Source organism: Sodiomyces alcalophilus, assembly GCF_042370955.1.
Source record: "Sodiomyces alcalophilus JCM 7366 unplaced genomic scaffold ACRALscaffold_4, whole genome shotgun sequence".
Classification (NCBI taxonomy): Eukaryota; Fungi; Ascomycota; class Sordariomycetes; order Glomerellales; family Plectosphaerellaceae; genus Sodiomyces; species Sodiomyces alcalophilus.
Window position 1 is genome coordinate 3,069,331 of NW_027263535.1, and position 11,618 is coordinate 3,080,948.

Below are 11,618 nucleotides of genomic sequence, written 5' to 3' on the forward strand. Positions count from 1 at the left end.
GTTAAGGTGTACGTATTATTGGCTCTTAGTCACGTGACTAGTCACGTGACTGATTACGTGACTGATTACGTGACCTTACGAGAAAATTTTTCCGCCCTCTTTTCCACCACTCTTTTCCACCCTTTTCCACCACTCTTTTCCACCCCTTTCCACCACTCTTTTCTACCCTTTTCCACCTCTCTTTTCCACCCTTTTCCACTACTCTTTTCCACCCTTTTCCACTACCCTTTTCCACCACCCTTTTCTACTACTCTCTTCTACCTCTAGGTAGACGGATATAATATATTCGTATCGCCTAGAGGTTTATATACAGAAGGTTATTATAAGTAGTGAATTTATAGTTACAGATATCAGAGATAAGATTAGGTAAGAAAGTCTTATCTGAATGTGTACGTACCGGTACGCGATATATACAGCCAAGATGGTGGCGTATGCAGACTACTGCGCGGGCTCGCGTAACCTTCCGAAATAGGATAGACAGGGCTGCAAATACCAGACAGGGCGGCTGCAAATAGTGGTACTCTACCGGTAAGGGACATCTGCAGCCAAGATCGTGGCGTATGCATACTACTGCGCGGGCTCGCGTAACCTTCCTAATTGGGTTTAGGACGCTTGCAAATAGTAGACAGGCCGCTTGTAAATACTGGTACTCCTATTTATAGATCTCGCGGCGCGAAGAAAAGCGATGCTTGTATAAAGCGAATAACAGGATTTCCATGGGCGGACTTCTTACTAAAAGCTTATATACTATGTTACGATATCCTGTTATTATAGGCAGCGCGGTAGGTTAAGTGGCTTAATTATTATAGCTATTATTCGTGGAGCAGTTATAAGAGCTTTAAAGAGCTACTATATTTAATCCACGTATTCGTTATTTTTCTTCTTTTTTAAAAAGTCCCTTTATAAGCAAAGGAATAATATATCCGATCATAATAAAGAGTCTTATTCCGATCGTGTGGTTCTTCCGGAATAGGAACAAAGAGCTGGCCTCTTAGCACGACTCTTAGCGACCGTATTAGGAAGAACAAAGAGCTTTAAACTATAGTATCGGAACAAACGGTTCGATTCGATTAGCTATCTTCGGGAGATAAAGAGATTTCGTATAGTCGGAGACAAAGATCTATAACCGGGGGAGGATAAAGGGATAGCCTGAATAGGCAAAAACGGCCTGAAAAGGCGGAGTCTTTTTGGTATTTCGAGTAGAATAAAAGGGTAGAAAAGAGTAGATTTCCTTCTTTGCTAACTCGGGCTTATAACCTTTTGATTAAGGTTCGAGTTATTCCGACTATACTACTTGGTTATTCCGACTGTAGTTTAGACCTAGACTCTAATCTCCCTACCAATCTTCCTTATCAATCTACTAAGTATATCGTCAATCTACATCGTCAATCTACATCGTTAATCTACATCGTTATTTTACGTCGTCAATCTACGTCGTCAATTTACGTCGTCAATCTACAGATACAGGCAGCGTGTCCCGTTACCTCGTTATATAAAGTAAGAATAAGATAGCCGCGGTCGCGTGGGCGTTGGGTGTGGGCGTGGAAGACGAAGACAAAGACGAAGACAAAGACGAAGGAGTTACTGCTACTGCTGCTACTAGCTCGATCGAATAAATAAACTATCCGTTAATTAAGTCCGAGCGATTAAATTAATAAAAAAAGACGTTAAAGTGGTTTGCGACCGTGGTTATAAAGGGTCTATGTCTGAACTATAGTCGGAATAACTAAGTGGTATAGTCGGAATAACTCGAACCTTAATAAATTAGGCTACGAGTAGTAGACTATATGCGCAGAAGAGAGGAATCAAGCAAATAGCTATTGAATTCGTAGATCTGTAGGATTCCTGCTTATTTCACTTATATATTAAGAATTAACTTCTAGGATTTCTCCCTGAATCCGGGGCTGGCAAAAGACCCTGAAAGATTGGGTGGCGACTGTTACGTTAATAGCCTACGCGACGGTTATCACGCCACGTTATTAGCTTAAGTAATAACCAACATATCGTATTTCCGATACCTAGTGTATTTATATTATATATATTATAAGCTAAGTATATATACACGTATAATACGTATAGTATTATAGTATAGGTTAAGCTGGTTATAAAGTAGACGTCTAGTTATATAGCTATAACTATATACTGTTTATTTTGACTTAGATATTATACTTATGATTATTATAATTATTACTTATTATGAGTATAATATCAATAAATTAGTTTAATTACTTTAAGTTATATCGTTCGGATCGTCTTTTTGCCTTTAGATACGTCTATTAATTAACTACTTAGTATAATAAGCTATCTTCCTATAAGTCAATTACGCGCCCCGTCCTAGCTCTTCTTATAGCCTGCGAATAGTCTTATTCGTTCCCGACTAAGATTTAGGCGAGACTAGGCTACCTCCCACGGAATTTGGGTTTAATTAACTCCGACCCCTCCCTCTACGTTATCCACGCCTTTAACTCTCGATCACGACTATATCGTTTTTTTAAGAACCGAGCAGCGAACAGGCGATTTCGAGGTTATTAGGCATTAAAGATAGATAGATAACTATAAAGGAGTAGTTTTATTATATAATCTAATTAATACAAAGAAAAAACTTGCGATCGTGGGTGGCGGGCACCGGCTACAAAAATAGTAACCTAGTCGGAATAAACTAATGCCCTAGTTAGAATAAACGTACTTATTATTAATCTCCTTAGACTTAGCGTGCTATAACAACCTGCCTTATAGTTATAGAGGCAGTAGCTATTATATCACGATAAGACTATTCTATAATATTACCAAGGTCACGAAGCTCTAGATTTATATCTTTATATAGTTCCTTTGTCTATAGAGCCTAGAGTAGTACTATAATATTACGATTAGCAGCCTTGACTAATGTCGCATAGGCTGGCCCAAAGCAGGTTCGGAGCGGGTTATTCCGGGCCCGAAAGTGGGAGTGGATCTGCCGCAGGACTAAGGGCAGGAATTTAGCACTACGATTAGAGATTTCTATAGAGTTAATTAAATTAATAGATCGATCGCTTAATCTTTATGAAACCGAGTTATACGCTGTTTGTAATAATTAAGAGTCTTATTTTACTTAATAACCTTTTAAAGCTATTTACGCTAAGCTGCCTATAGCTATAACCATAACCTCTAATACGATTATTTATATAAGCCACGAAGACTAGGAGCTGTGGAAGCGCCTTTATAAAGTCAGGGCCCGTAGTAACGGAGTCTGGGACTTCCTACGCCCTAATAATCTAGCACCTAGGCCGCTACGAGCCACCCGTCCCGAATTTGCTTCCTACGCCTTTATCGCTAACGCTAACGGCTAACCCTCTAATATATCCGAGCTAACGGCTACAGGTAAGGCCGCCTATACTGAAGACTACCGCCGATATAAAGAAGATCGTAAAGACTATAAGACCTATTAGAAGGGTATTAACGGTATACTTAAGTGGGTAGAAGAGTTTATCGCTACGAAAAGACGGAAGGCCCTGATAAAAGGCACCACCCCCGAAGAGATCTACGTAGTAGTATAAGCTAACGCCGCACCCTATATCGTGACCCGCATAAAGGACTCCTAAAAGAACTATGATATATATAAGAATAAGCCGCCTACTAACCCTTAGAAGGTGGGCGCCTGGCTGGACGATTAGCAGGACCGGCTTTAGGACTATAATAACGTTAGGATATATAACAAGCCCCGGGTGATTTAGATTAACGATTTCTTTAACGCTATATAACCTGCCCTAGGTAACTAGGTGGATATAAAGGAAGTAACGCTAAACCTTACAATAATATCGGCGATAGCCCTTATCGCGGAAGGGAAGAAGGCGGCGGAATAACTTAATATACCGCCTACTTAAAGCTATAGAACTATAGCCTTCCCGGCCCTAAACCTAGGTAAAGGCGACGATAATAAAGGGCCGTAACGGACCAGGAGGGCTAACCGAAGCGGTGACCGGACCGGAGCCTAGCGGGGCCGTAGTGCCTACCCTAAAAGTAAGTTAACTAACCGTATAAGCTCTAAGCGCCGGTAATCACTCTTTTATAAGGATAAGTACCCCGTATACTACTAGCGCGGCTATAATCTATAGGGCTGCTAGATACTATTCCCGGAGTTAGCGCCGGAGGGTTTTTAAGCTAACGACCCTATTAGGAGGCTCGTGGAGAAGTCCCTTAGGATAGACAGGGATTTATAGAGCGCTATAAAGAAGATTAGGTCCCGGAATAAAAAGAAGAGGACTACCGTTATTACCGAATATAAAATAACCGATAATAATAACGAAGTCGGTAGCGGCGGCGGTAACGGCGATAATAATAACAAAGTCTTTAAGGAGGCGTGATTACGTACGGCGTCTAAGAAGACCGCGAAGCTAGAAAAGCTTATAGGAGCTTTATAAGGTAAGGCGCTAAACACCGTCCGTTATAAGCCACGCCGGCTAGAAGCTCTAGCGGCCGCCCTCTTAGTAGCTATATATTTATTATATTAGTCCGCTATATTAGACTTAGGTGCTATATCCCACGTTTTTTATAATAGAAGCAGATTTATAGATTATAGACCGGCCCGACCCGATAACGTTATAATCGCCGGTACTATAACGGTGCCGATTTAAGGATATAAAGACGTTATTATTATAATAGAAGGAACGGCCGGCCCGATAAAGTTCCGGTTAAAAGACGTAGCCTACTACAAAGATTTTATCTATAACCTAGTCTTTAATAAGAAGATACGGCAGAACGGTTACTAGTAGGATTAAGAGCCACCGAACGATTATATACGCCGCTATAACCGATTAATCCTTTATAAGCTAAGTATCCACTACGATCAAACCGTTATAAAGCTATTTCTAGTTACTAACGCCCCCGTTACTACTACTTTTCTAGCCCTAAGTTTACTAATCCGAAAACCGATTAAGAGAGTAGCCAGCTAAGCCGACGGTAATCTATAGTATCTCCGGTTAGGGCACGCCGGCCCTAATATAATAAGATAGCTGGAAGAGTAGTTATAGGGCGTTAAACTAAAAGGGCCAGGAACGGTGGAGTACAACGCCTACGCTTAATCGAAGATAGGTCGTTGGATTAGCCGAAGGACCCGTATAGCTCTAAGCTATATAGGCGAGAGGTAAGCGATCGACTTCACGGATTTCCTACTAACCGCCAATAAATATATACGGATTATATTCTTTATGGATCGATATAGCGGATTCGTGGCCTGCTACGTTATAACGTTAAAGAGGGCCTCCGATATCTATACAGTTATAAACTAATATATCCGATAGGTTTAGAGTTAATTTAACCGGCTGGTACGGGTCTTTAAGTATAATAACGAACTAATATAATCGCTTAAAATACAGGGCGTAGTTATGGGTTTTAGTATCTAATTAGAGTCCTCTTTAGTAAAGACCCCCGCATAGAACGGTAATACTAAAAGATCCGGGGTTATTATTATAGAGAAGGCACAAGCTATACGAATATACTCCCGATTACCCGATTTCCTATAGGTTAAAGTCGTTTCTATTACCGCTTACGTATAAAACAGAACGCCTAAATAACGCCTTGGATAGAAGACCCCGTTCAAAGTTATCTATTAACGTAAGCCGTAGCTAGGGCACCTTCGGGCCTTTAGTTATAAAGCTTTTCCTAGAACCAGAGCAGCTTTAACAAGGTCTAGAAAGCTTTAAAACCGGCTAGCGCCGCGGGCCTATATCGGCTACCTTATAGGCTACGATTCAACTAATATTTACTATATTTAGGTTCGTGGCCTTCAAAGGAACGGGATTATACGCACACGTAACGTTATCTTTAACATATAAGAGTATTTTAATAGCAGACTCGAAGCCCTAAAGGACGATTTACGTTAATTAACGGAAGAGTAGCTAGCGGATATTATTAATTAGATCCGCCTACCAGAGTTATATATAATTAAGTAAGGCGAGCCGTAAAAGGTAGCCGATACGTTTTTAATAGCACACTTTAAGCCTATTCTCTAGTCGGGTAGCGAGGTTAACGAACCTCTCCTAAGGGCTACGCCTGCCGGCCTTAAGGCTCGGGGGGTAGAACCGTTTATAGCGCCTAAGAGGCCGGAATAGTAGGAGGAGCTTGTAGAGCCTACGAGGCCGGAGCTAGAAAAAGACTCTTCTATAGCTGTGATTAATCACTAACGCCTGGATAGTCACCTTTTAACTCCACCAGAAACCCCTCCTTAGGCAGGGTTTACGGCGGCTGCTTTCACAGGCTATATGCCTATAAAGCAGGGGGGAGCTAAATTTCGAAGCTATAATAGTAACCGAGTCTGGATCTTTGCGTTTAACGCAGGAAGATATACCCTATTAGTCCGTAATTTAAATAGCAAGCCGCTAACAAAGTTAAAAATTAAAAAGGCACTTAAAAGACCTTACCGTAAGATATACCGTAAATAACTACCGGCCCCTCCGAGAAATTAACGAGACCTAAAAACCACCTATACAAAATCCTATTCCGATAAGCCTAAAGGGATTACTTAAAGAGTTATAAAGAGATAGGCTTATAGATTATAGTACTAAAAGATAGGGCGAAGGGGTATTAAGTGCTTAGCTGTATATAGGTAATAACCTATAAGTTTAATAAGCATAGCTTTTTATAGAAGTGTAAGGCTAGATTAGTAGTCCGCGGAGATTAATAGTATTAGGACTCGTTAAAAGATATATATATAGCCACGCTCGCTGGTCGCTCCTTTAGATTGTTAATAGCGATCGCCGCTCGCTTTAACCTATCTTTAATATAGTATAACGTCGTTAACGCTTTTATACATGCCCCTCTACCCCACGATATATATATACGGTTCCCGCCCGCGACCGCGGTGCCGGGTTAAGTACTACTACTAAAGAAGGCGTTATACGGGCTATAGGAGTCTTTATTACTATAATAAAAGTATATTATAAAAGTGCTAAAAAGAGACGGGTTTAAGATAGTGCCGTAAGAGCCCTACTGCTTTATACGCCGTGGGCTAATCCTATTCTTCCATATAGATAATATCGTGATCGGCTTTAAGGAAGATTTTAGGGAAGAGATAGAATAAGCTATCGTAAGTTTATAAGAGCACTATGCCCTGTAAGGCGGGTAGCCACTATAGTGGTTCCTGGGGATTAAGGTTATTCGGGACCATCCCTCAAGGAAGATATGGCTATTATAACGCGATTATATCGTGAAGGTAGGATATCTGTTATTAACGGCATCTAACCATAAGCCTATAAGCCCTATAAAGCCGGCAGAGCTGCTGCCGTACGCTAGGAAGTCCACCACCGTTAAAAGCTATTAATAAAAGATAGGATCCGTGCTATACGCCGTAGTAATTACACGACCAGATATCGCCTTTATAGTATCTCGACTCTGCAGATTTAATATAAATCCAAGCCATTAGTATCACGAGGCAGCCGACTAGTTAATCCGATATCTATTAGCTATATAAACCTACGCCTTAGAATTAGGTAGTGGCGACTTTATTAAGGTGTTTACCGACGTGTCCTTTACGGATAATTTAATTAATCGAAAGAGTAGCTAGGCGTTTATAATACGTTTATTTAGAGGCATAGTAGCCTAGCGAGCTAATAAGTAAGTAACGGTAACGACGTTAATAATAGAGGCAGAGCTGCTCTCGCTGGTATAAGGTGCGAAGGAAGGGATATTCACGAAGAGGCTATTAGAGGCGATAGGTATAATATTCGATAATCCACGATTAAAGATACCATACGATAATAGCTAAACGATACGCCTGCTAACAGCGGAGATCGCTTAATTAAATACGCGATTACGATACGTGGATATATATAACTATTAGTTACGAGAGGCGTAGTAGTATAGAAGGATTAAAGTTAGCTACGTTATAAGCGCCGATATAATAGCCGATAGATTAACGAAGGCCCTGTCTAGGGAAAAGTTTATAAGCTTTAGAAAATAGGTGGGAGTGATGGATATACAGGGACGCCTTTATATAAATAAGCTCGAGGTGATCTTACCGGAATATCTAGAAGAGCTGGAAGAGAAATTCGATAGGAGCTACGTGGACGTTATGAAAGGGGATATATCGATAGAAGACGCCTGTGAATAACGTTAACTAAGTAACTATTATATAGTTATTTAGTTAGGGGGGTGTGTCGTATAGGCTAGCCTAAAGCAGGTTCGGAGCGGGTTATTCCGGGCCTGAAAGTGGGAGTGGATCTGCCGTAGGAATAAGGGCAGGAATTTAGCACTACGATCAGAGATTTCTATAGAGTCAATTAAATTAATAGATCGATCGCTTAATCTTTACGAAACTGAGTTATACGCCGTTTGCAATAACTAACGCTATATTTCTACGGCTTTATTACTTTATAGAAGGCGAGGCATGAGGGATAAAAATACTTCTATTAAGCTAAATACTATAGGACTTATTATATAATATAAATAAGCGATAGAGCTATAAGATCTTCGATATACTTAGATATTCTATTTTAATTTTCTATATATCTTAAGGCAAATATATAAAAGGCTATTATTAATAAAGGTTAGTATTAAGATCTTATTCTATTTTATTTATTTATTTATTTATTTATTATTCTTACTCCGCTATCCTTATCCTACCTTACGTAGCTAGGAGCCAGAAATCTGACTATACAGTCCTTCTTCAATGCCTATAGAGGGGAAAACCGTAGTATAAGACTTAGGGAACTAGTATAAGACTTAGATAAAAACCCCTATACTCCCCTCTTTTAAGGATTAGTGCCTTATACGGGCATTATAGCGGCCCCGGTACTAACTTATCTATTAATATAAAACTCGTGGCTTCGGTACTAGGAAGCCTATAATATAGCCCGTACCGGCTTTAAAGCCAACTATATACTTGATTTTAACGGCGCGCGTATAGTTATCTTTATTTATTTTATACGCTTTCCGTGTACCCTAGGGCTAACCCCTATAGGCCTACTTATAAGGGACTTATATAGTGTGTATGCACTTCCTAGGGTTAAAGCTCCTAAGCTTCCCTTACTCTTTTTATAGCTATAGGTAGAGCTAATATAGGCTATATGCCTACGCAGAACGCTTATATAATAGCGTAAGAGGCTACCTCCGTATTATGGAAGAGACGCCGCGTATTTTACTTATACGCTTAGGGACAGCGCGATACCGTCTTCTTGTTTTTTCCACGGTAAGGCGACTAACTCCCCCGTGGCACCTATTAACGACTAGCGAAGCCGGGCGGAAGGTGGGTCTAACGGCCCCCCTATTTATCCCTTATCGTATATACTAAGGCAGATAAGGGCCCCCTAGAATAGGATCCAAGTAGCGTAAAAAAGGAAAAGGGGTTCCTCTTTTATATACGCCTCTAGCCAGATTCGAACCGACCCGGTTACCTTAACTATATACTAGGTATACCACTATTATACTATAAAGGCCTTATTCTATTAAATCTATTAAATATATTTATTATATAAATTATTAAATAAATACTAAAAAAAAATAGCTAAAGTTAGAGTAGTTTAATCTATATATAAGCAGGAACTAGTAATTGCTTTAGATATTATTAACCTCTTTAATATTAGTCTTATACTATTATACCGCTTTATACCTCTTTATATACTTTATATAAAAAGATACTAATCGATAGTATAAGCTAATAATAGCTTAGAATATATACCTAAGTTATAAACTAACGCATTTAACCCTTAGGTATATTATAGCCGGCCTATATAATACCTATAGCATAAGCTATAGCTATAAGTAGTATAAGATAAAACGGGTTATTATAGTATAGCCAGACTATAGTTACGATAGATAATGTATGGTTTTATCGGTCTAAGGCCACGCACCGAATAGCTTCTAATATTATCACCGTTTCATACACAAACTGCCCACGTCTATATATCGGCATTACGAACGCGTTCAAGAAGGACGGCACGTTTTGGAGACACTTGAGCTCCCAGTAACTTTGCGCAATCAGTATAGCTGATTGCCCGCTACAACCCATGTGGTGTTGCCAACCTGATTGATCATCTAGATCTCGGCCGCGCCTGCAGTCGACTATTCTTCCTTCGCTATCCGCAGTTGCCTAGCGTGCACCCGGCGTTCAAGGAGAATCAGAATCGCATGCCGAGAATCAGCGACATAGTTAGAAACTGATCGCCTGGGGACCGAACGTGAATGAAAGGAGCATGCGTCGTATCCCCTCGCGTGTAGGTATCTGCACTGCACCGCGGAAGGATACAGAGGGATAGGACCGTCCGGACTTCGTAAGAGGAAGCAAACAACACGGCTAGCCAATGCGGATGAGACGAGGAAAGTATATTGCCACTGCATGCATGGCCTTGTGACGACTGGGAGTCTCACGATCATATCACTGACATAGCGATACTGATCCCAACCCCTAGGACAGCCAGGGAGACTGCTGGCACGCCTGCCGAGGAAGAGGCAGGCTTAATGACAAGTCCGTTAACTGTGGTAGGTTGCGCGCAGTGCGTCGGTTCAAGGCCAAAACAAGCCTCGTGACTCAAACTTAAACAGACGGGCGAGGCGGACGTGCCGAGAGTGGGCCGACTTGCGTCAATGACCGTTCCGCCTCCTCCAGGTACAATGATTGTTACACCGAAACCGTCGTCGCCGCCATGTAGTTCTGTCAAGCAGGCTTCATGGTTCCTCGAGCATTGGCTCACAGCAGAAGAGCACTGATGCTGGTCAAGTGACGTGGCTATGTACGGGAAAGGAAAGTAACCGTTGGGAACGAAGGAGACCGCTGTTGTCGGCATTTCTGGATTCGGGGGCGCAATCCCTGTACAGACAGCACTAAGTGCAAGTGGACGTATTAGTCTAGGTGTCACGGTAGAAAAGCGGACCGAAGGCTTTCTAACCTACCCTGAGGGACAACATGCTGGTTCACCGCTATCGTCGTATTCACAGACCTGACCATGCAGACAACAAATGCCCTTAAAGCCGTCCCCAAGCGACGAAGAACACATGAATGTTCCTTCCGGACAGTCCGCGTCCTGGCGGCGGAAGAGGTGAAGGTAAGTACCCAGCACGCGAGCCGTCGGTCCTGGTGTCAAAGTAGGCATTGGAGTATGCGACGGTAACGAGTTGTGGTCTCCGACTACTGGCAACATCCATCTTGACAGCAATAGCAGAATCAAGGCTTGGACCGCAGGCGTGTAGAATCTCATTATGTTGCAGAGGCCCATCTCGGGGAATGCGTAGGTGCGGTTCTACTCGCTTGCAAATACGTAGCTAGATAGATTTGAGAGACAAATAAGAGATTAAAACGAAAGAACATCTCCAGTCGCCGACGATCGAGTGCCGACCCGGAGTTTCATACGGCTACAGGATCAAAACTTTTACCTCCCCTATGTTTAATATGATATTGCCTGAACTCTTATAGAAGGCATGAGTATGAGTGACGAGCATAGCAGCGTTGGTTTTTTCTATCCGGGAACAATAAGGGCGTCTACATATTTAGAGCTTGAGTAGTAACGACTAACTATAGGGCCCCCGTTCGATAATATCATTATATTAGTAAGATTTTAATAAGATCTTAATAAAAGTGATTATATACTTAAGGAGCTAATTTAAGACTCCTTTCTTTCTATGATATATCTATTTATATACTAGATGTGTTT

The 11,618-nt window shown here is 41.3% G+C and overlaps 1 protein-coding gene across 1 annotated transcript; it reads right to left on the reverse strand.

Annotated features, from left to right (window-relative positions):
• Window positions 1-9,766: 9,766 nt before the first annotated feature.
• On the reverse strand, window positions 9,767-11,388 carry ACRALDRAFT_1042838 (uncharacterized protein). Its single transcript, XM_071015280.1, has 2 exons — window positions 10,861-11,388; window positions 9,767-10,791 (listed from the first exon to the last, which is right to left on the reverse strand). Exons 1-2 carry the CDS (start codon window positions 11,181-11,183, stop codon window positions 10,341-10,343), a joined length of 774 nt encoding a protein of 257 aa, XP_070875131.1. The 5' UTR covers window positions 11,184-11,388; the 3' UTR covers window positions 9,767-10,340.
• Window positions 11,389-11,618: the final 230 nt, after the last annotated feature.